The sequence below is a fragment of the Phyllobates terribilis genome, unplaced genomic scaffold, assembly GCF_046119375.1.
Source record: "Phyllobates terribilis strain yellow unplaced genomic scaffold, ASM4611937v1 Scaffold_5__5_contigs__length_657084704, whole genome shotgun sequence".
Classification (NCBI taxonomy): domain Eukaryota; kingdom Metazoa; phylum Chordata; class Amphibia; order Anura; family Dendrobatidae; genus Phyllobates; species Phyllobates terribilis.
This window is the reverse complement of record NW_027362765.1, coordinates 156,006,366-156,031,239: the sequence shown is the minus strand read 5'-3', so window position 1 is coordinate 156,031,239 and position 24,874 is coordinate 156,006,366. Positions and strand designations below refer to the sequence as shown.

Here is a 24,874-nt window from a genome sequence, read left to right as displayed (position 1 = left end):
TATAGCAAATGTGGTGCCAATATTCAAAAAGGGGACAAAAACTGAACTTGGAAATTATAGGCCAGTAAGCTTAACCTCTACTGTGGGTAAAATCCTGGAGGGTTTCCTAAGAGACGCTATACTAGAGTATCTGAAGAAGAATAACCTCATGACCCAATAGCAACATGGGTTTACGAGGAACCGTTCCGGTCAAACTAATCTGATCAGCTTTTATGAGGAGGCAAGTTCTGGACTGGACCAAGGAAATGCAGTGGATGTTGTGTATATGGACTTTTCAAAAGCTTTTGATACGGTTCCACACAAAAGGTTGATACATACAATGAGAACAATGGGGATAGGGGAAAATATATGTAAGTGGGTTAAGAACTGGCTCAGTGATAGGAAACAAAGGGTGGTTATTAATGGAAAACACTCAGACTGGGTCTCAGTTAACAGTGGGGTACCACAGGGGTCAGTATTGGGCCCCCTTCTTTTTAACACATTTATTAATGACCTTGTAGGGGGCATACAGAGTAATATTTCAATATTTGCAGATGACACTAAACTCTGCAGGGTAATCAATACAGAGGAGGACAATTTTATATTACAGGAGGAGCTATGTAAACTAGAAGCTTGGGCTGATAAATGGCAAATGAGCTTTAATGGGGATAAATGTAAGGTAATGCACTTGGGCAGAGGAAATAAAATGTATAATTATATGCTTAATTGTAAAACACTGGGCAAAACTGTCATTGAAAAAGACCTGGGTGTATTATTGGTGGACGACAAGCTCACGTTTGGTGGCAAGTGTCAGGCAACTGCTGCAAAGGCAAATAAAATAATGGGATGCATTAAAAGAGGCATAAATGCTCATGAGGAGAACATAATTTTACCTCTATACAAGTCACTAGTGCGACCACACTTAGAATACTGTGTACAGTTCTGGTCTCCGGTGTATAAGAAAGACATAGCTGAACTACAGCGGGTGCAGAGAAGAGCGACCAAGGTTATTAGAGGACTGGGGGGTCTGCAATACCAAGACAGGTTATTACACTTGGGGTTATTTACTTTGGAAAAACGAAGGCTTAAGGGTGATCTTATTACTATGTACAAGTACAGTGGCATGTAAAAGTTTGGGCACCCCTGGTCAAAATCACTGTTATTGTGAACAGTTAAGCAAGTTGAAAATGAAATGATCTCTAAAAGGCATATTGTTAAAGATGACATATTTCAGTTGTATTTTAGGCAAATAAATATATATAGTCTTTTTTTTTTTCATTTTAAAAAATTACAATAAGGGAAATGGGCCTATGCAAAAGTTTGGGCACCCTTGGAGATTTGTGTGCTTTGATAATTTTGACCAAGGTTTCTGACCTTAATTAGCCTGTTAGGGTTATGGCTTGTTCACTACCATCGTTAGGAAATGCCAGGTGATGAAAATATCCCAGCTTTATAAAAACCCTGCATCCTCTAACTTTATGCCAAAAAAACAGCAGCCATGGGTTATTCTAAGCAGCTGCCTAGCACTCTGAAAATGAAAATGGTGGAGGCCCATAAAGCAGGAGAAGGCTAAAAGAAGATAGCAAAGTGTTTTCAAGTTGCCCTTTCCTCAGTTTGAAATGTAATTAAGAAATGGCAGGTAACAGGAACAGTGAAGGTCAAGATAAGGTCTGGAAGACCAAGCAAAATTTCAGTGAGAGCTGTTCGTACGATTGCTAGAGAGGCAAATCAGAACCCCCGCTTAACCTCAAAAGACCTACAGAAAGATTTAGCAGACTCTAGCTTTGTGGTTCATTGTTCTACTGTTCAGAGACACCTGCACAAATATGACCTTCATGGAAGAGTCATCAGAAGAAAACCTCTCCTGCAGCCTCACCATAAAATTCAGCATCAGAAGTATGCAAAAGAACATTTAAACAAGCATGATGCATTTTGGAAACAAGTTCTGTCGACCGAAAAGATTAAAATAGAAGTCTTTGGCCACAATGATCAAAGGTATGTGTGGAGAAAAAAGGCCACCAAATTTCAGGAAAATAGCATCTCGCCAACTATTAAGCATGGGGGTAGATCAGTCATGCTTTGGGGTTGTGTTGCAGCCGATGGTACAGGGGACATTTCACGGGTAGAGGGAACAATGGATTCAATGAAATTTCAACAAATTCTTGATGCAAACATAACACCATCTGTAAAAAAGCTGAAGTTGAAAAGAGGATGGCTTCTACAAATGGTTAATGATCCTAAACAAACATCAAAATCCACAATAGGCTACCTTAAAAGGTGCAAGCTGAAGGTTTTACAATGGCCCTCACAGTCCCCTCTTCTGAACATCAATGAAAGTCGATTGCAGCATTGCGGTGGCAAGGGGAGGTGATCGCAGATACTCACCTCCTCTTCCGGCCTCCAGAGCTGTCTGCCGTGGCTTCCAGGATGTTGCCATGACGACCCGATGTCGTCATGACAACATCCGGGTCACCAGACAGCAGGAAGATTTTTTGGACATGCGCAGTGCATCTCCAAACTATCTTCTCCCTGTCCAGCGCTGACAGCCTGCACAGCACAGGGATGGTGCTCCATTCTTATGCCATGAAGGCGATCAGAATAACAAAAGTGAAAATCCCAGAGTGGGACAGAGTAAAAAAGTGTAAAAACTGGCAGAAAGTGGAAAAAAAAAAAAAAAAAAATAATTGTAAAAATATAAAAAAAAAATAATAATAATAATCCACCAAAAATAAAAATATTAAGTACCCATCAATAAATATTATTATAAAAAAAATAAATAAAAGTACACATATTTGGTATCGCCGCGTCCGGAACAACCTGACCTATAAAACGGTCCCACTAGTTAACCCCTTCAGTGAACACGGTAAAAAAAAAAAAAAAAAACTAAGCAAAAAACAATGCTTTATCATCATACCGCCAAACAAAAAATGGAATAACACGCGATCAAAAAGACGAATATAAATAAAAATGGTACCGCTGAAAACGTCATCTCGTCCCGCAAAAAACAAGCCTCCATACAGCTCCATCAGCCGAAAATTAAAAAAGTTATAGCTCTCAGAATAAAGCTATGCTAAAAATAATTTTTTTCTATAAAATTGCTTTTATTATGTAAAAGTGCAAAACATAGAAAAACGATATAAATGCGATACCGCTGTAAACGTACTGACCCGAAGAATAAAGCTGCCTTATGAATTTTACCACACGCGGAACAGAATAAAAAAAAAAAAAAAAAAAATTCTTGAATTGTTGGTTTTTGTTTCTTCTGCCTCCCAAAAATCGGAATAGAAAGCGATCAAAAAATGTTACGTGCCTGAAAATGGCACCAATAACAACATCAACTCATCCCGCAAAAAACAAGCTGTCACATGACTGTCTGCCAAAATCTGGAAAATTTATAGCTCTCAAAATATGGCGATGCAAAAACTAGATTTTACAAAAAATGCGTCTTTTAGTGTGTGACAGCTGTCAGTCATAAAAACCCCATATGATTCTGGTATCACTGTAATCGCACCGACCCGAAGAATAAAGTCGTCTAATCACTTATACTGCACGAGGAACGGCGTAAAAAATAAACTCTCGGGTTAGGGTTGGGCTAGGGTTAGGGCTGGGTTTGGGGTTAGGGTTGTGATGGGGTTGGGATTTTTTTTCAAAAGTAAGAAAAAAGATGACGATATGGCGACTAGTGTTGAGCGCAAGTGCTCGCTACTTGAGTTTGCATCGGGTGCTCGGGTATGCATTGAGTATCGTGGGTATTTGAGCGACATGCTCGAGTCTCCGCCCCATATGCTTCGCGGCCAAAAAAACTTTGCGGGGATTGCCTGCCATGCACGAGCGATCCCCGCATGGTTTTTTTTGGGTGTCTAATAACCGTGAAACATGCAGGGCAGGGACTCGAGCATGTCACTCGAGCACACTCAGTACATGGTGCATACCTGAGTACCCGATGCAAACTCAAGTAGCGAGCACTTGCGCTCAAGACTAATGAAAACTTATTCAATATGATGACCTAATGTTATCAAATTCTGTGTCGTACCTCTGGGTTCAAAATGTTCACTATACACCTTAATAAAATCCTTGAGGGGTATAGTTTCCAAAATGGGGTCACTTGTGGGGGAGCTCCACTGTTTAGGCACATCAGGGGCTCTCCAAACGCGACATGGTGTCCGCTAACAAATTGAATGGAAAATCGGCTCAAATTGTTAGCGGACGCCATGTTGCGTTTGGAGAGCCCCTGCGTGCCTAAACATTGGAGCTCCCCCACAAGTGACCCCATTTTGGAAACTAGACCCCCCAAGGCACCTATCTAGATGCATAGTGAGCACTTGGAACCCCCAGGTGCTTCACAAATTGATTCGTAAAAATGAAAATATTTTTTTTTCCACTTTCATTTTTACGAATCAATTTGTGAAGCACCTGGGGGTTCCAAGTGCTCACTATGCATCTAGATAGGTGCCTTGGGGGGTCTAGTTTCCAAAATGGGGTCACTTGTGGGGGAGCTCCAATGTTTAGACACGCAGGGGCTCTCCAAACGCAACATGGCGTCCGCTAATTATTCAAGCAAATTTTACAATCAAAAAGTCAAATGGGGCTCCTTCCCTTCCGAGCCCTGCCATGCGCCCAAACAGTGGTTTTTCCCCACATATGGGGTATCTGCGTGCCCAGGGGAAATTGCACAACAAATTTTGGGATCCATTTTTTCTTGTTACCCCTGTGAAAATAAGAAAAATTGGGTCTAAAGTAACATTTATGTGAAAAAAAGTTAAATGTTCATTTTTTTTCTTCCACATTCAAAAAATTCCTGTGAAGCACCTGAAGGGTTAATAAAGTTCTTGAATGTGGTTTTGAGCACCTTGAGGGGTGCAGTTTTTAGAATGGTGTCACTTTTGGGCATTTTCTGTCATAAAGACCTCTCAAAGTGACTTCAAATGTGATGTGGTCCCTAAAAATAATGGTTTTGTAAATTTTGTTGAAAAAATGAGAAATCGCTGGTCAACTTTTAACCCTTATAGCTCCCTAACAAAAAAAAATTTGGTTCCAAAATTGTGCTGATGTAAAGTAGACATGTGGAAAATGTTATTTATCAAGTATTTTGTGTGACATATCTCTCTGATTTAAGGGCATAAAAATTCAAATTTTGAAAATTGCAAAATTTTCGCCAAATTTCCGTTTTTTTCACAAATAAACGCAAGTGATATCGAAGAAATTTTACCACAATCATGAAGTACAATATGTCATGAAAAAACAGTCTCAGAATCAGGGGAATACGTTGAAGCGTTCCAGAGTAATTACCTCATAAAGTGACAGTGGTCAGAATTGAAAAAATTGCCCTGGTCATTAACGTGCAAACCACCCTCGGGGCTTAAGGGGTTAACAGTAACAGTTGGTGCTTCTACCACCCCGTATTCAGTGAATGGAGAGCAGCAGGGCTGTCACAATGTCCCGTTGGCATTGGCATCAGCCCAAGTGCACATCCACAATATACAAGGTAAAAAGAGCAAGTATGGAAAGGAATAAGCCTTATTTTTGTTACGAAGATTTTTTTCAATTCAGGGAGACAGTAGCCGAGTTCCCCTTATGGCATAACACTGCTCTTCCTGAATTGCTACATCCCAAGATGCTCAGTTTTGGTTAAACTTAGAAGTCAAGACACTGGTACAGGAATACATCCAGGGCACTCTTGTTTCCTTTGTTCAATGTCAACAGCTCTATCAAGCCCCCTGACACGCTTTCTTTATGTTACATGCCCTAAATAGCCAGATATTGGAAATTCTCTCATGGCCTCATATCCGCTGATTGGGATTCTAAGGAGCCAGGGACCCAAGGAGCTGATCTCCTTGTACACTCAGTTACTAAGCGGGAGATGCTCCTCATCGCCATTGTTGGTTGAGGCTAAATCGAGGACAGTAATCCTCAGAGGAGGATTGGGAGGAGGCCTTGACCTCCCCATAATATGTTTCACCAGCAATAACAAGCTAGACCAAATGTATATAGTCCATCAATGCTACCTGACACCTAGCTGGTTATATAAAATGTGTAGATCTAACTGCAGATTGCCATAGGTGTAGGGAAGAGGCAGCAGATTTTATACACCTGAGGTGGTATTGCAGATTTTTGGAAGGAGGTCATAGCTATCCTCATGGAGATCATACACCCCCTGTACCACTCTGCCCTAAGGTGTGTTTATTGGGAATCCTTGATGAGGGGACCGGCCTCACCATCCTCGCACTCTTCTCAGGGAAACTTTGATTTTGGCCCTCAAGGCTATCGCCATGAGATGGATGGATAGAAGACCCCCGCAGATTTCACACGGAGTCAATATGGTAAATACTGTAGCTTCCTATGAGAGGGTGGTATATATATATATATATATATATATATATATATATATATATTATATATATATATATATATAAAACTACTGTCCTCAAAAATTTAATAAGGTATGGAAGCCTTGGCTTGATTCTCCTTTCACTCACATTAGTCCCCAGGTGATGAGAAGTAATGATAAATGATGATCTCATGATAAAGTAGGCGATATTTGGTGCCTGATACAGGTTTCTTATGCTTTTGGTTAAGATACGAGACCCATGATATGTTAAGGGCAGGGTTAAATTTGCCAAACAGTATTAATGAGCAATGAGAAATGCTGTTTGTTCTTTTCTTCTCTGATGTAACCTCGTTATATTTGATAATCTTCAAAAACACAAGTTTAAAAAAGAAAACATGACCTTGTTATCCAAGGCGAGCTGTGCTTAACCTGTAGTATATTTTATTGGTTTATTTATTTACAAGTCCCAGCAACCATTGGATGAAAGGTTCCTGGTCACTGATGTAATACCAGTGACATCTTATCTTGAAGTAGTTAGTCCGGAAGGTCACAAAGCAGTGAGTCTAGGTCATCTGCAAAAAAAAAAAAAGATATAAACAGCAAAGTTACCTCTGCGATGCAATGACCTACACAATCCCGCCGGTCATAAATGGAGTTATGAGTAATACAGATCGAAAGATGGTGGCAATGGATCACTGACAGCACCCACCCCACCCCGCTGTGAACAGGTAATTGAAGCAGGTTATCTGATGGAGAGCAGACATCGAATGTGAATACAGAGTACCGTATTTTTTGGATTATAAGACGCACTTTTTCCCCAAAAAATTTGGGGAGAAAATGGGGGTGAATTGGGGGTGCGTCTTATAATGCGAACTGTATAATCCAAAGCGCTTACCAGGTGGAGCAGGGTCCCAGGATCGCTGCTGCTGGAAGCTTCTGCCTTCTGGCAGAGGCAGGAGTCGTAAGATGGCTGCAGGCCCCATGCTTGCAGAAGGTGTCCGGTGGTGCGGGGGCTCCACCGACATTTCGAAAAAGCCGGAGCCCAGCACCTTCCATACTGTTCTATGCAGCGGTCTCTGGAAAATGGCCGCTGAAGGGAAAATGGCCGCTGAAGGCGGCGCATGCGCAATTGAGATCTCGGGAGCCGAGAACTTGGGGGATGAGATCTCGGTGCCAAGATCTCAATCTGAGCATGCGCCGCCTCCGGCGGCCAATTTCCTGGAGACCGCCACATGGAACAGCATGGAAAGTGCGGGGCTCCGGGTTTTACAAAATGTTGGCGGAGCCCCCGCACCACCAAACACCTACTGCAAGCATGGGGACCGCAGAATTGGAGACTGCAGCCATCTTCGACTTCTTCTGGCAGCAGCGATCTCCTGACTCGAACCTGCCACCTGAGACCCCGCTTCACCAATGCCTCACCAATGCCTCAGCCCCCCAGGTAAGCTGATTATAACAGCTTATACAAAAAACACATTTTTTTCCTATTCTCCCCAAAATTTGGGGTGCGTCTTATAATCCGCAAAATACGGTAATTACCAAGTACCTGACAGTTGTTTGAAGGGCAAACTTTGACTATTTACACCTGTATTACCAAAGAGGTGCTGATGAATGTAAGATCAAGATACCGGCCCCTAATGCAGGCGGTACAGGTCCATATCCGAGACCTCACATGGCAATGGCAGCACAATATTTTCCATTTCACATTTATAAAATCCAAATTTGACACAATTCATGGATATATACATGATCAGGAAACATTCGTATCTGTGGGTAAAAATTGCAAAAGTTTTGGTAGCTGGCAACCCACAGAAAAGTAATATCTCCCTGAATTATGGATATATCATTCATGTGTGGTATGTATAGAACGCATGAAAGATGACGATCCTATGGTCTCTCTAGGAAGTTCCTGCGGGAAAATATGGCCGACAGCAGAAATATGGCCGAAAACTCGATTAGAATCTAATCAGCCTTCCTTCTCTTACCTCAGTTGAGGGAGGAGTGATGGGTCTTATGTTATAAAGGGTCTCAAGTCATCCAAGGAATATCATGGTCAGACCCCAAGGAAAGCAACAAGTATTGTAGATCAGTCCATACTTCCTGCAGCATTCTCCTCTGCTAGAAGCTATCACTGATCTCATTTGTAAGAAGTATCTGTATTTTATCCATTTTATTTTATTCCGTTTTTGCCTGTATGCATTTGTATTATTTCATCTTTTGTGAACATTGTACTCTTTTTGTATATTAAATCTAATACGTGTGTTCCTTGCTGTTCTAAACGAACCTACAAACCCTGAGGAGGGCGAGAATATCTTGGTCTTGTTACCCTGTGTATGCTAGAGTGCAAGAAGAGTACCTATCAGGTACTCAGGAAAGCTGGGTGGCGTGTGTGCTAGTGTGTGACCCAGTGCAGGTGAGTGGTGGCAGTGAGAAGTGTGATGTGGATGTGAGAAATGGCTGTGGAGTGCGCTTAGCTCATAGTCAACCTATTACTATAGGGGAGTGGACGAGTAAATGTAGAACGTGAAGTCCCCCCTTTACCGTAGTATCTAAGGCACGTGTGTCGCGAGCGAGTGATGTTCCTAATAAATTGGTGGAGGCGATAGTGGTGATCCTGACACTGCCCTTAAATAGTAATGTCTGAGAATAGAAATTAATTGATAATTTTCTGTGTATACAGTGTCACTCTAGTCCATTAGGTGCCTCTGATATTGCAGTTCATCCCCACTCTAGTGTGTGACGTGACTGGCAATGCTACACAGCCTATAAACAAGCAACACCTTCAAGATCAGCAAATGTTAAAGGAAAACCCATTATTTCACTCACCTACGTCCCAGTCCGGTTGTGGGGTGTCTGGCTGCTCTGTGCTGTATGACAGGCGAGAAACTGCTGATTGGGCATTTATTGAGCGTGTAGTGAAGGATGTATGAGAAGCCGCAGGGTGAGGACTTCTGGAGGGAGGATGAGATAGTGTTGGCCGAGAGGCCCTGACATGTGATGTGCTGGATAAAGGCGTGGGTGATGTCTGTGCGGCACTCGGCTGTTCTGTGATGGACGAGAGATGAAGTGGTGATCGGGCCTGGTTGCGGTTCAGATCTATGCCATCATGTGGCGCCCCCACCTGGACAGAGACAGGGGCAGTAAGGTTTTATTTAAATAAAAATTACATTTTATTTACAGCTTTGCATTGAACAGTCAGTCAATTCCTCCTCCTGGGAATCTATGCATACATTGGTAAGTGGCGGTAATCATTCCCTTCATCAATGGAGCATGTCCCTACACACAGATACTGTATGTGACATGCATAATAATGTAGACAATTACATGGGGACCATCACACTAACTCATAGGCTTTACCTTGGGTTTCAAGCCTTCATCCACAGGGGGATAGATTTTTACTAAGTTGCTTGGCGTCACATTAAGATAATGATTACGGTGAGATGGTGAGAACACTCCGACCTGCAAAGGCAAAAAATACATAGGATAAGTCTATCCTTAGTAAGAAGGTATTCTAGTGTCCGCAAATGAGCCTCATTCATTGTACGGGTACAGGACATGGCGCTCATAACTCCGTAAGTGAGCATCACATGACCAGAGCAATGAACGTTCCCATTCAATGACAGCAAGCTGAGATCTCGACAAACACGAGAAATTGATACGCAAGTATACTGGAATATTTTTTGCACAATGATTACGCTTAAAGGGCCATACTCGTTATATATACAGGTCACGTAGCTTATGCCTGAATACAGCCCTTTCCCATCTCTTTTGCGATTGACAGCTGGCTGCTCTATACCTGCAGTGCTCAACTACCATCCAAAAGAATGCAAAGAATCAGAGGGAGAGAAGAGCAGACCTCTGCCCGTACTATGCTGCTCTTACATAGACAAAAACAAAGAAAAGGAAACGATCAAAAGTCCTAAGTAGTAGTAGTAAAATATATAACAACGTTATTCAAGAGATCAGATATAGGGAGGGGGGAAAGGAATTAAATGCATACGTGCAGTAAATGAGAGGATGTCCTGTACAGGAATCAATCAGAAAGGTCAATACATCTCAATATAAGCAACATAGCCTACCTATTAAAAAGAATTACAACACCCTATATGGCCTAAAAAGTTCCCCGAAACACGCGTCGGGTGGGCGCGCATCTCCCACCCCCGGGATCTCTCTGCCCTGTTGGCTTTATGTTTTGAGGTAGTTACACATGCTCTCACACTGTGAATATATATTTGCATTATTGCACTTTTGATTAGGTTGTGTATATAACTATTTAGGTCATATGGGGTGCTGCAATTATTTTTAATAGGTAAGCTATGGTGCTTATACTGAGATGTATTGAACTTTCTGATTGATTCCTGTACAGGACATGTGCCCATTTACTGCATGTATGCATTTAATTCCAGTCCCTCCCTCCTTATAACTGATCTCTTGAATAAAGTTTTTGTATATTTTACTACGAAAATTGCCTCTTCAGAGTAAAAGAGGACTTGGACTCTATAGCGCCACCTACTGGAAGCAGCAATTCTACAAGTCAGAATCAACCCTTTGATTAACGAGTCGTGCAATATGACTTAGGATAAAAGCCAAATCAGAATCTCAGTTTGCAGACACAGTGTTTCGGGCTGTTGGCCCTCATCAGTGCAAAGTATGAGAACTGATTTGGCTGATTTACTACAACTTAGGACTTTTGATTGCTTCTTTTTCTTTGTTTTTGTCATGTTCTCCCAGCGATTTGTCCTCATTAAGTTGGTCCTGTATTGTGCATGTTATATTTAGCTATGTCTGTCATTACATATATTAGAGACATGCATGTAATTTCCATGAGTTATTTATGGTATGCCCTTACATAGAGCATCAGTCTAATAACAGATCTGAAGCTGAAATATTCTTTTTAAAAGAAATGTACATAATATATATTATTTTTCCTGCCAATACCCGGCCATTGCATTGTCTTATCCAGGATATGTTTAAGATATGATATACTAAAATTTACTTAGTACATAAAAAGCATAGTAAGCTCAATTCCTAAGATGGGCAAATATTCAGTTTTTTTATGTTAAGACACAATATAACCTGCATGTATAAAATCCTAAGTAACTCGGTATGGGCAGCACTGTGAACAACGTACAAGAGCAGGGGTCCCACTGCAATCATTATGGTTTGGGATTTCGCCACCTAGGACAGACGAGCCGGGAGACCACAATTACCTGCTGTAACAAGAGGACGCTACCAATCTTCAGTTCACTCTCTCGCTCCTCTAGTAGCAGATGATGGACAGTGCCCTGGATATCTCCTAGAGAAGAGAAGGTACACTACTTGTACTCATTATAAAGTGACCAAAAAAACAAGTAGAAAGCTGTACGAGGAAACAGTAGCAGCCAGAGTTATAGGGGTGAACAGAGTAGCGCCAAAGTCAGATATCCGGTTATCATTGTCTGAGTCAGGAGGGGACTTCAGGACTGACCACAGGTCTCATGACCCAAACTCAACAGCCTCATATACACCCATCAGACTGTTAGGCTTAGGTAAGGATAGCCCAGAAATATCAGTCCAAACTTGGACCGCATTTTTTTCCTGAATTTGGCCAAACTCACTATAGCAAAATGGGAAGGGTAGTGCTCACAGTACCTGTGGGGTCTCTGAACACTGCACTAGCATCTCCATTGGCCAAGGTCAACGTCTTAAGGGCCACCGCCATTCTTGGTACTTTGTTCCTTGGAAGTTGCTTGAGAGCCGCCTGTGAACAGGAAGGGGGTGAGCAGTGATTGAGGAAGCCACATAAGGTTATTTAACCTCCTCATGTGCTCAGTAAGGAAAACAAGCTTTTGTTACCTTGCGAAGAACCATGACCACACTGTACGTTCGGAGGAAACAGGCAGGGTCGTTTTCATCCAGTGACAGCTCAGCTTTCATAGTGGCCCAGGGACCCCTGATAAACTGCTCTTCTACTGGCTGATGGGAGGACCCCCCTTCCTGTAGACAGAAGAAATCATAATCTATGTACGGTGGTTGCACTAATGCGAGTACAGAACACAGACCGGAAAGAATAAATACCTACCTTACTATGGAGCTTGGCACGTGCCCCGTGGCTCGGGGTGTGAGGAGTGGACACTAAGATCTCATCCAGCCCTCTGCCACTGCCCTGGGAACAGATGTCAATCTAAAGTTTATTCAAGGACAAAAGTACTGCAACAAGTCGTATGACGGAAGGTTTATCAGGTTACGGTCCTGGCACCATTCCTTCTACCAGCAGATGGCAGGAGAGATCTACTCACCCAGGTCATTACACTACAGCCATTGCCTGATGGCAGAGCGAATACCAGGGGCATCTGTATGACAAGCAGGGAAATATTTATTTGGGATTTCTTACAACAGTAGTTCCCAAAGTGGGTGCCGCAGAACCTTAGGGGTCCTGCAGATGGCTTCCCAATAATGGTGGCAGGTTTCATGTTTTTCCATTTACAGAGAATATGCTAGAGCAAACTGGCATCTTATGGGGCAAACAAGGGTAGAGCAATTGGTAGCCAAAGTGGGGCAGGTCGGAAGCCAATCCTACTGTGACAATATAACTGTGTCATCACTCGCGGTAACAACCTGACACTTCTGAGAAAGGAAACTTCTGAAATACACGCAAGTGACGAGCACTTGAATTGAGCGGTCTACCTGGACGACTACCTGGTCATCAGCTTGGCTACCTGGACAAAACAAATGTGTTTGTGAAAGTTACAAAAAAAGCTTCCACAAACTACTGATAACATAAAAGGGCTGCACAAAACATTACAGGAGATGATCATTGTAAGGCCACGGCCCCACTAGCAGTATTTATTCAGTATTTGGTCAGTATATTTTCTCAGGTGTGGGAGACAAAACCAGATGAGGAACAATCAGAGAAAAGGTATAATAAATGCAGAATTGGTGACTTGTTTCTATCACCCACTCCTGGTTTTGGTTCCCACTCCTGAGAAAAAATACTGACCGAAATACTGACCAAATACTGATAGTGGGGTCGTGGCCTAAGAATGTATATTCCGCCATCACACAGCAGACTCCTATGTCATGTTAAATATGTGAACATAACTATCAAGCAAAATGGACACACACTCATAGTGTAAAGGGGTGCGGAGCATGACAAAGGATCTATCTTTGGTGCCCTGACAATCTGTATGTCATGTTCTGCCTCTGCACTACATAAAGTATCACAAAGAACATCAAAATGTTTGGGATTTGTCTAGCACGCCCGGATCTCCTCTGCAACAGGAAATATTCTCTATGGTTTAAAAAAAAAAAAAAAAAAAAAAAAAAAAAAGGAAAAACGCATGTGCCTCAGCATTCACGTAAAACCTTCTCATTTCTTTGAGACTTTTAAAATCTTACTGTAACTCTACAAAAGGTAAAAAAAAAAAAAACAACAGTCAACGCGTTTCAAACAGCCACACTGCCCATAATTACGGCAAAATGAAAAATGGTGAAAAATGCATTGATTTTTTTTTTTTTTTTTAAACATTTTTGTGGAGTTACATGAAGATTTGAAACATATTCCAATAAAGAAATGAAAAGGTTTTATGGGAACACTGGAGGTTTTTTTTTTCATTATATAGGGTATATCTCTTCCAGGGCTTTTATTGTTGTTTTAAATCTATCAGACTTATGTGCAGGGCTGTGGAGTCGGTAAGCCAAACCTCCGACTCCTCAATTTCCCTGACTCCGACTCCCCCATACATGGCTCATGTTTAAGTGATAAATTTACTGTAGCACAGATTCATCTCAGCTAAAAGTCTAGACCCTTAGATCAGGAATAGGACAGACATTTATAGGACATTTCAGAACTTTCCCAAATTCTTGTGAAAAAATATTCCCCACAAACTGCATTGAACTACTGTACCCAATTTATTATATATTTTAGGAGTTGGAGTCGGTCCATTTCATACCAACTCCAACTCCTCAGCCCTGATCACTTCTGCTTAGAGGGTCCCTTTTGAAGGGCTTGTCCTATATACAGTGCTGGCCAAAAGTATTGGCACCCCTGCAATTCTGTCAGATAATACTCAGTTTCTTCCTGAAAATTATTGCAATCACAAATTCTTTGGTATTATTATCTTCATTTAATTTGTCTTCAATGGAAAAAAAACACAAAAAGAATTGTCCTAAAGCCAAATTGGATATAATTCCAAACCAAACCTAAAAAAGGGGGTGGACAAAAGTATTGGCACCCATTGAAAAATCATGTGATGCTTCTCTAATTCGTGTAATTAACAGCACCTGTAACTTACCTGTGGCACCTAACAGGTGTTGGCAATAACTAAATCACACTTGCAGCCAGTTATCATGGATTAAAGTTGACTCAACCTCTGTCCTGTGTCCTTGTGTGTACCACATTGAGCATGGAGAAAAGAAAGAAGACCAAAGAACTGTCTGAGGACTTGAGAAACCAAATTGTGAGGAAGCATGAGCAATCTCAAGGCTACAAGTTCATCTCCAAAGACCTGAATGTTCCTGTGTCTTCCGTGCGCAGTGTCATCAAGAAGTTTAAAGCCCATGGCACTGTGGCTAACCTCCCTAGATGTGGACGGAAAAGAAAAATTGACGAGAGATTTCAACGCAAGATTGTGCGGATTTTGGATAAAGAACCTCGACTAACATCCAAACAAGTTCAAGCTGCCCTGCAGTCTGAGGGTACAACAGTGTCAACCCGTACTATCCGTCAGCGTCTGAATGAAAAGGGACTGTATGGTAGGATACCCAGGAAGACCCCACTTCTTACCCCGAGACATAAAAAAGCCAGGCTGGAGTTTGCCAAAACTTTCCTGAGAAAGCCTAAAACGTTTTGGAAGAATGTTCTCTGGTCAGATGAGACAAAAGTAGCGCTTTTTGGCAAAAAGCATCAACATAGAGTGTACAGGAAAAAAAAGAGGCATTCAAAGAAAAGAACACGGTCCCTACAGTCAAGCATGGCGGAGGTTCCCTGATGTTTTGGGGTTGCTTTGCTGCCTCTGGCACTGGACTGCTTGACCGTGTGCATGGCATTATGAAGTCTGAAGACTACCAACAAATTTTGCAGCATAATGTAGGGCCCAGTGTGAGAAAGCTGGGTCTCCCTCAGAGGTCATGGGTCTTCCAGCAGGACAATGACCCAAAACACACTTACAAAAGCACTATAAAATGGTTTGAGAGAAAGCACTGGAGACTTCTAAGGTGGCCAGCAATGAGTCCAGACCTGAATCCCATAGAACACCTGTGGATAGATCTCAAAATGGCAGTTTGGAGAAGGCACCCTTCAAATATCAGGGACCTGGAGCAGTTTGCCAAAGAAGAATTGTCTACAATTCCAGCAGAGCATTGTAAGAAACTCATTGATGGTTACCGGAAGCGGTTGTTCGCAGTTATTTTGGCTAAAGGTTGTGCAACCAAGTATTAGGCTGAGGGTGCCAATACTTTGTCCGGCCCTTTTTTGGAGTTTTGTGTGAAATGATCAAAGATTTGATTTTTGCTTCATTCTCTTTTGTGTATTTTCCTTGCAAGAAAATTAAATGAAGAGAATAATACCAAAGAATTTGTGATTGCAATCATTTTCAGGAAGAAACGGAGTATTATCTGACAGAATTGCAGGGGTGCCAATACTTTTGGCCAGCACTGTATATTTATCACCCATCCACAGGATCAATGATAAATGTATGATTGCCTAGGACAGGGGGTCCAAAGTCCTGTGTAAATGGAGCGGTAGTGCACCTGAACCCCCTTTGCTCCATTCACTGTCTAGAAGAGTGGTGGTCGCACATGCTCACTACCTCTACATTCTGTGGGCCCCGTTCTTGAGATCGATGGGAATCTCAGCACATAAACCCTCGGTAACCATACATTTATCAATCATCCAGTTGACAGCTGAGAAATGTTTATAGGACAAGCCTTTTAAGTGTTGCATTCATTTAGCCCCATCTCGCACACGTAATTAAAACTCTAACTGGATAGACAGGTCACCTGCTGTGGAAGGAGTCCTGCTGGCCCCGGAAATCTCCTCCCTTTGGACGGAGGGGTCTCCCATGGCAAATTCTGTGTGGTTTTACTCGCTGCTGTCATCAGCTGTATAAGATGATTGGTCACCACTGGTGTCTGTAGAGTATTGGGTGGGTGTGGGGATGAGATGGGAGTTCTGGGTGGTACTGGAAGGGAGTTGGCCGGTCCATTTTGCCATAGGATTGCTGAGGTGGATGCACTGGGTGACGTAATATATCGTGGATGGGCAGAACCTGAGGGGTTAATGAAGGATCTACCTCTCACTGGGGTCACAGGCTGGGCTTCCACACCAGGCCTTATACATGGCCTCTTAGCAGTGGGTCCAGGAGACTGACATGGTCCATTTCCCTTACCACTTAGATGATGACTGTGATTTATAGGATTGTTAGCATTGATATGTGGATGCCGTGTCTGTGCAGTGATGTCGCTCAGACAATGCCTGGGTCCCACATCTTGATTACTCCGAGATGGCCTCAATTGGAATGAAGGACTACTTGTGTCTTTACTGATGTTTTGAGAGGTCTGGTTGGCCGTGCTGAGGAGCAGAGAAGGTCCTGGAGCCTGACATTGATTATTAGACTCCTCGGCCTCCAGCTCACTACACAGAGACAAAAGTTCCTCATCGTCCACTTCCTGGGCCGAGGGGGGTGCACTTAGTGTTTCCGGAAACTTCAAGCTTCTTCCCACAATGGCCGCTCGGCACACTGGAGAAGATTTTGTAAAACGTGACTCCTTTCCTGGGTCTTCAGTAGTGGTTATAGGGATAGGCCTGAGACATACTGATGAGGGTTCATGGTTAACAGGACTGGACTCCGTGCCCTCTAATACAGACAGGAAATCCTACAAAAGAAAATGGATTATATAAATGACACTATGATAAGATATGGCATGAATGTCAGCGTTGGGGGACGCACCTCTGGTCCCCTACCTATTTTTCCCCATAGCTGCCGGCGTGTATTCAGCGTATTACAGCAAAAACATGATTTTCCTAACAGCAGGAAGCTCGTCATATATTTATACCATATCCTTTGGCTACACCATATGGGAAACTCCCTTTAGAGTATGTGCACACAACGTCTTTTTCATGTGAAAATTGCCTAAAAAACTGTAAGAAAGCACTCAAAATAAGCATTTCTTTGTAAGAATGACTTGCTGTGCATATGTTCAAACTTTTGGACAACCTTTAATTGCTTCAGGCTTCTAAAATCACCAAACAGTTAAAAGAAGAGACCTGTCTTTAGGATAGGCCATCAACATGTGATCGGTGGCGGTGCGAACCTCGCCGATCAGCTTTTACCGACGCTGGCCAGGAGTTCTTGAACGCTCCCGGAACACAGCTGCTCCGTCAAAACTACAGTTTTCATTTGAAGTATAGTTTCCATTTGTAAAGGGGGTGGATATGCAGTACCCCGCCACGGCCACTATAGAAAGGATGGGGCTGCTGCAGCATTTGAGAGTTTCTGGGTGACGCCGATAACAGCTGATCGGCAGGGTGTTGTGTGCATCATTAAAATTGTAGTGGCCAAACAGTTTAAGGCTAGGTTCAGATGCCCATGATTTTGGTAACAGTGCTGTCTGTGTGAACACTGGCCAATGTTAATCTCTGCACTAGTGCTCATGAGGGAATTTCCACACGGGATACAAACAAAAGTATGCACCAGTTTTGTCCGTTTTTTTTCAGACTACTGAATGACAGTTTTATTGGCCAGTAGCTCCTTCATCAATTTGTGATTCAGACAAGTACATAGCTGGCGACACAACAGGTTTAAGAAAGCTGGCATACATGTAGACCCGCCCTTAGTCTTTACTGGCATGCAGACGCCCCCTGAAGAAGTGGCAGCGAAACGTGCGTCGGGGCTGAGGGACGTAGACTCCACATCACACCAGTAGGTAATATACTTATAATTCTCAACTGGTGCATATTAAATGTTAAATAAGACAAAATAACTCACACCTGAGGATGCTAGTAAGGATAAATCGCCAACCATATAGACTCATAGAAGAACAAAGCGATCAAGATCACCCAAAAGAATGTTTCTCAATGTAAAAAAACACATTTAATTGTATGAATATAAAATGCAATACACATGCTTGATAAAAATGGTGCAAATACATACACTATAAAAAATCCATCGTAATGTAGGACCGACGGGGTCCGTTCTGTGAGAATCACAATAGCTCAGTGGCCATGTGCACTGTCATTAGGTGACCCACCTAGCCATACTAAAGTCCAAATAAATATACATATAAAGAAGTAAAAGGTGTCCAGGAAAATAATAATACTGGTCTATGATAAACAGTTCATTGAATAGTCACCAGATAGTTATGCATCAAACTATCCACAAGAGATAGATGTATGGACAATTAATTCATACCTGGACACAGGACCATATGGTGTGGGAGCTCACAGAAGGGCCACTTGTCTACCCCAACGCGCGTTTCGGCGCTGCCTTCTTCAGGGGTCGTAGGTAATATGTCATTACCAGTAGGTAATATGACTAGCATCTCGGCATTTACCTTATCTGCCTCTTTATTTGTTGAGGCCCTTTGCCAAGTTTTCCTGTTCGGTCAGGCTCTATGATATTTGGAAATGCAATTGCACTTTACCAAGTGAACATTTCACTTTATTTGTATATGGGGAGTACTGTATATTTATTAGTATTTATTGGTGACAATGGCCTCAACTTATGTATCTGCACTTTGGCAAAAGGTAAAAGCTTTGTGCTCTTCTAAAGACGTTTTTTTTTCTGGTGTAGGGGTGGATACTCCTATTAGGTCCCTCATATAAACAGCATTTATGTTTTTTAATCTTGTTTATTATGTATGTAAATTTGTTCAATAAAATATATATTGTTTGCACCAATATTGTGTAGTGTCCTTTAACTATCCACAGGACCTACCGGAGTGGTATTTTTCTGGTGGAATGGCTTAGTGATTTTCTATGTCAGTATTTTGCATCAGATTAATTGGTGGGATGAGTTAAAGCATAGGTCCCCAATCTTTCTGACCTTGAGAGCAACATTCAGCTGCTTCCCCACTCTCAGTAGTGACACTCAGAGCCCCCTATTACCAGTATAATAACAGCCAAAGCTTTTCCACTGAAATCAACAACCAAGGCAGTATGCCAAGCTCCAGGGTTTCCCATCTTACCCCCATTCAGCTCTCTTATCAAGGCTACACACAAGTCACCATCTAGAGATCAGCTCTTAATAGCTGTTTGCTACATCTGGTACTAATGCACCAAGCTGGCAGACAGCAGCTAGCCACATATCACGTGCCCGCAAGCCACATGTAGCTCCCCAGCTACAGGTTGGGGACTCCTCGATTAAAGGGACTGTCAGCACAGAATGACTGTTAATACCAAGTCCAGGCGCTCGGTGCATCAAGGCGGGCCCCTTCATTTCTACACACCATCCCACCTGCCTGTTTTCTATCTATCTCTGCCTCTATAAAGCCAGAGCTGTCAATCAAAGAAGAGGGGGATGGAGATCATAAGAAAACAAGCAGGTGGGAAGGAGCGTGTAAATGTTTGGCCACTCCATGATGCACAGAGCGCCTGTACTTGGTATTAACAGTCATTATGTGCTGACAGAGTCCCTTTAAGAAAAATAACATCTTTCTTTTCCAAACAATCAGCACATACACATAATGCTATGGACAACAGTCATACAAAAATATCAGACATGCCCAATCAATCTTTCAGACAAATACAAACACCCTTCGCCCAAAAGTAGAAAAATCAATTTGGTTGAAATCATCCATTTGATACAACTTTGGTCTAAAGTGTATGGGGTCCTTAAACCATGCACATTCACTTAAAGAGGTTTTCTCAACATCATATATGGGTAACATAGCAAAATACTTGTACAAACAAGAAATTGTACAATTTACCCTTTATTACAAAATCCTCTTTTTTCTCAAGAACATAGGTTTTCTTTTCATTTTAGAGTTTACTGCTCATTGCCTGGGTTACCGGCCACCTCAGCAGTCTGTCAAGAGAGTCTTTTTCCTAGGCACGAATCTCTTTCCAATAACTTTACTGCTCCTGCGATGCTGCGGAGGCAAAGTATTGATGAACACACAGTTCAGGCCAGCGGCACAGCCATGGCACTGCTCCTAATTGTCAATCAGAAGCGCACTGCCCCCCACAGGAAAGAAAGCAGAAGAGCAGTGAGCTCGCAAAAAAAGATAAACCTCTTTAATGTCACTGTTTTTATAAGGCTACATTTAAAACCAGACCGCACAATGGGTGTGTTAAAAATAATGATTCAATCTATTTTTAATAGATCCACTGCAAAGATTGCATAGGTATCAGAAATGGACATTTTTAGTTTTTAATTGTGAATGAAAAAAAACAAAAAACGCGGGGGCCTGCAAGGGCACGCCGCACGGGCCATGCCACACGGGGGCCTGCAAGGGCACGCCGCACGGGCCACGCCACACGGGGGCCTGCAAGGGCACGCCGCACGGGCCACACGGGGGCCTGCAAGGGCACGCCGCACGGGCCACACGGGGGCCTGCAAGGGCACGCCGCACGGGCCACACGGGGGCCTGCAAGGGCACGCCGCACAGGCCACACGGGGGCCTGCAAGCTGATTTTTTTTTTTTTTTTAATACACTTGTCTGAATTCAGATCAATACACAAACAAAATAATAAGGAAAGGTCACCATTACCTCATCATCAAAATCTTCAGATCCAGAGCAGAAGAGGTTCTGGAAACGTAAAGCCTGAAAAAAACAAAGCATGTAATGAAAGTAAAAATGGAAGATAAGTGGTTAATCTCCATCTCTCTAGCTGATGTGAAAATACAACTCCCAGCATTCTGTAAAAGTTGCAGATATATTACCATTGGTTAATCTTTCTGGCACAGTAAACATTTAAGTGAACTCTATTGGGTCAGAGACTCGCTGCGAGGTTGATGTGCGGACTCTGTGTGCATTCATCCCTATGGATGATGCTTGAGACAATAATGCACACAAAGGGGACCCCCCACAATAAAGCCACAAAATATGGAGCGCGTCATGTCTCTGCAATGATTTGTGCCTTCCTATTGCCAATCACACCACAATTTTATACAGAGAGCATGCCTTAGAGGAAAGGGCATGACAATTTTACTAATATTTACTCCAGAAATTAGTGTAAATTATAGCACAACTTTAAGTCAGCTTCCAGTTGCACCAAATGTGTATGTGCCCACGATCAGGAGCTGCTGCAGGTTTGCAGGCCAGATGTTACAGCAAAGGGGATGAATTCTAGAAATCCCATGTCCACTATGCGTCTCCGTGCTCCTGCGGATCACCCGCGGACACGGACATACGGCGCGTCTTTCCAGACCACAGCATGCCAATTTCTATTGCGGAGATGCTGGTCTCCACAAGAGAAATCTGATCAGCACAATGTATTGAATGGGGTGAATCCACATGATTCAATGAACACATGCAGATTCACCTGCGTTCATATAACGCAGCGCTTTGGACACAGCATAAAGTACGGATCGTGTGCACATACCCCAAGAGACGAGCTTGGCACTTTTTACAGCACAAATGTATAACACACCAGTCTCGGCTACTTACTGCCATAAATCACCCTGAGTCGGTCTATGAGTTGGGTCTGGTATCAGCGCTCCGCTCCACAGAAGTGAATAGGGCTTTGCTGCTATAGCGCACATGACCTGTGAATACGTGGTGAAATTTGGAAGGAAGCAGATGTGCTTTTGTAATCTCAGACAACGCCCTGGTTATTTGTGATAATAGAATTAAATTGTTTGTATTGGAAATAGAGAATAGATTTGGGCTATGCCACGTATGTAACAAAATGCATTTTATAAGAAAAATAAAAATCTGATTTTGTATTTTTTTGTGATGGGGACTTCATTTTTTTATTCCCCAGACATTTTATACCTACCTACAAAATTTTTATACAATTTGTCCCAAAAAAATATCTATTTTTCTTTATTGCCTTTTTTTTAATCTCTAATTGGATTATCCATTGGGTTTCCAGACACAGGGGAAAACAGCACCTTATAGAGACAGAAATCACTGGCAGATCTGATCTGGGTCTGTTAGGACCCAGCCGCTCTGCCTTGCCTAAAAGGACCCCCGGCGAGCATGTGATTACCAGTGCCGAAACTACGGAGCAGCATGTAGCCAGCAACATAGAAGGCAGAAGCGGTAATAAACCACGTCAGCCTTCTCCCCAGGGTCTGTGGATGTGTCGGACAGCCGGAGACCTGCTACTGCAGCATAGCACAATAAATTTACAATTGTGCAGGGTTAAAGCCCAGGACCAAGAGCAGTAAATTTACAGTGCTTCATTATTGGGTTAAAATTGCACTTTTGCAGTAAATAAAAATGGCCAAATTATTCAGACATTACAGCTGGGGCCCAAGGGTGCAAATATATCAAAACTAATGGAAAAGAAAGTTACTGCCAGCAACCAATCAGGTGGCTGCTTCCATCTTCAAAACTGTCCTTGAAATATGAACTTTGCATCCTGATTGGTTCCTCTAGGCAACTTCTCGACCTATCACTTGCAGTACTTCTGCCAAGTCTCATGGACATCCCTAAGGCAGTTGCTGCACAGGAGATTGCCGTCAGGACACGCTGGGACCTAACACAACGTTTATAGTAACATACAATGGGTTACACTGTAACCTGTGCTGCAGTCAGTAACTAAAGAGGAGGCAGAAAAAAAATCACCATATGTCATAAGTATAGGCTCCAGCAGCATCAGCCACACAGTCAACGACCGCTCCAGCGTCTGTAAAATCCCACGGAGAGTCTCGGAAACGGCTTCCGCAGGACACTTCCGGTGTCTGGAACGCAGACTTCCGGTATTTGGAATGCAAAACTTTTTCGCTGTGAGGTTGACGTTTAGTACCGCCCCTATTTCCTTATAGAGTTATAGCTTTGCCCCCTAGTGGTGGAAAATGTCAACGCTTCAGAAGACTTTTTCCTGTAGTTTAGCGCAGAACATTCTGAGGATTTCCTGCTAATCCAAAGGGTCAGTGCAACTCTGGTCTGTAGGAAAAGGAGTGGAGTCTCCTTAGGAGGAGCAGGGAATCAGTGTGGTCAGAGACCTAATGATTCATTTTATTAATCTAATTCATTTTCCTGTTGTTAAATCAGATCTGTCATGGGGACACACAGAGGTGTAGTCATACCAGCTCCTTCCCCCCAACTTCCAAGAGGCTTCCGAATACTGGGGACTTGTCAGATCTCCCGGAGTGTAGGAAGCGGAGAGAGTTGAAAACTGCGGCTGAACAGGGAACACTACTGTTGTATGGGGGCACAAATGTGGGTCAATACTGTGCGTGGACATTATTATTATTGTGGAGGCGCATACAGCATTATTTATTATTGCGTGAGGTCAGTAAGGGGGCAGTGTTACTATTTGGAGGCACAGTCGGGCACTATTACTGTGTAGGGGCACTACTGTGTAGAGACAAGAGGTGGCGCCATGGGTGGACATATCATTGATGCAACCTGTGCGGCCACACAGGGGTCCAAAAGGTAAGGGGGCCCATTTCAATCTCCAAAGCAGGGGCAATTTTGAATTTTTATGAGCTCTTTGGCTGCAAAGTGCCCATATCTTGTTCTTGCACAGGGGCCCTTTTCTGTCTGTGTCCACTAGTGGGTGGCGCTATTATTTAGAGGCAGTACTAGTGAGTGGAGGTACATAGGGGCCACTATTGCTGTGTGCATGCACTATTATTGACACTACCGCCTTTCCAAACCCACAGACCTAAATGCAACAGTAGTCACGCATCCACACTACCGATCCCATAGAGGAATAGAAGTGAATGGAGAGGTACTCACCCCTCCGCACTATCGCTCCATTTACACAGGGGACTTTGGGACCCCTCTTGTCATAATCAGTTTGGTTCCCAGGGATCAGACGTCAGCGATTGTACATTTATCACCTATCCTATTGTTCATGAAATATTCCCTTTATAGGCAGCAAATTCTAACAGCATCTTCACAGGGCTATTATTCCAAATGGCACAAATAGAATACAGAAGCGGTAATAAACCCCTTCAGTCTCCTCCTTAGGCTCCGTGGATGTGCCTGACAGCCTCTGACCAGACCTGCTCCTGGTGTCTTGCAGTAGCTTTATCCCTGCACAGTAAATTTACAATAATGTGGGGTTAAAGCCCAGAACCAAGAGGTGTAAATTTACGTCGCTTTATCACTATTGGGTTATGAAGACAGGGATAAGCGGTGTGTGTCTGCCACTTGTCCCATCCAACAGAATCTGAAAAAAAATATGGCAAAACTAAATTCTGGGATGTTTTGTTTAGCGATTACCAGACATAGAATAGTAAAACAACTTTATTCAGTTTCTAATAACTGACAGCCTGGATGTGTGCAGGAATATACACAGGGATGTATCAGTGGCCGTCATTATAGATGAGGAGGCAGAGACAGGCATAGCACAGGGCTGAGGAAAGATGGACGCCTGCTCTGGCTCCCAAGTGCCCAGATAATACGTGGTCCACGAGCGAGATCCTACAGTATGTGAGGCCGGACATGGCCTGATTTACCAGGGACATA

The 24,874-nt window shown here is 42.9% G+C and overlaps 1 protein-coding gene across 1 annotated transcript; it reads right to left on the bottom strand.

The window, feature by feature from the left end:
• Window positions 1-6,726: 6,726 nt before the first annotated feature.
• On the bottom strand, window positions 6,727-23,154 carry HROB (homologous recombination factor with OB-fold). The gene is made up of 10 exons (XM_073683266.1): window positions 23,021-23,154; window positions 20,996-21,049; window positions 16,286-17,161; window positions 12,369-12,452; window positions 12,143-12,283; window positions 11,939-12,047; window positions 11,518-11,603; window positions 9,665-9,766; window positions 9,134-9,428; window positions 6,727-6,879 (listed from the first exon to the last, which is right to left on the bottom strand). Exons 1-10 carry the CDS (start codon window positions 23,021-23,023, stop codon window positions 6,842-6,844), a joined length of 1,788 nt encoding a protein of 595 aa, XP_073539367.1. The 5' UTR covers window positions 23,024-23,154; the 3' UTR covers window positions 6,727-6,841.
• Between the last annotated feature and the right edge of the window lie 1,720 nt (window positions 23,155-24,874).

What these genes read in the sequence shown, in the direction of transcription:
- HROB (XM_073683266.1), bottom strand. An exon ending in ATGAAGGCTTGAAACCCAAG is followed by an intron (nt 9,429 to 9,664) that starts GTAAAGCCTATG and finishes GTCTCTGTCCAG; the next exon opens with GTGGGGGCGCCACATGATGG. An exon ending in ACAACCGGACTGGGACGTAG is followed by an intron (nt 6,880 to 9,133) that starts GTGAGTGAAATA and finishes TTTTTTTTGCAG; the next exon opens with ATGACCTAGACTCACTGCTT.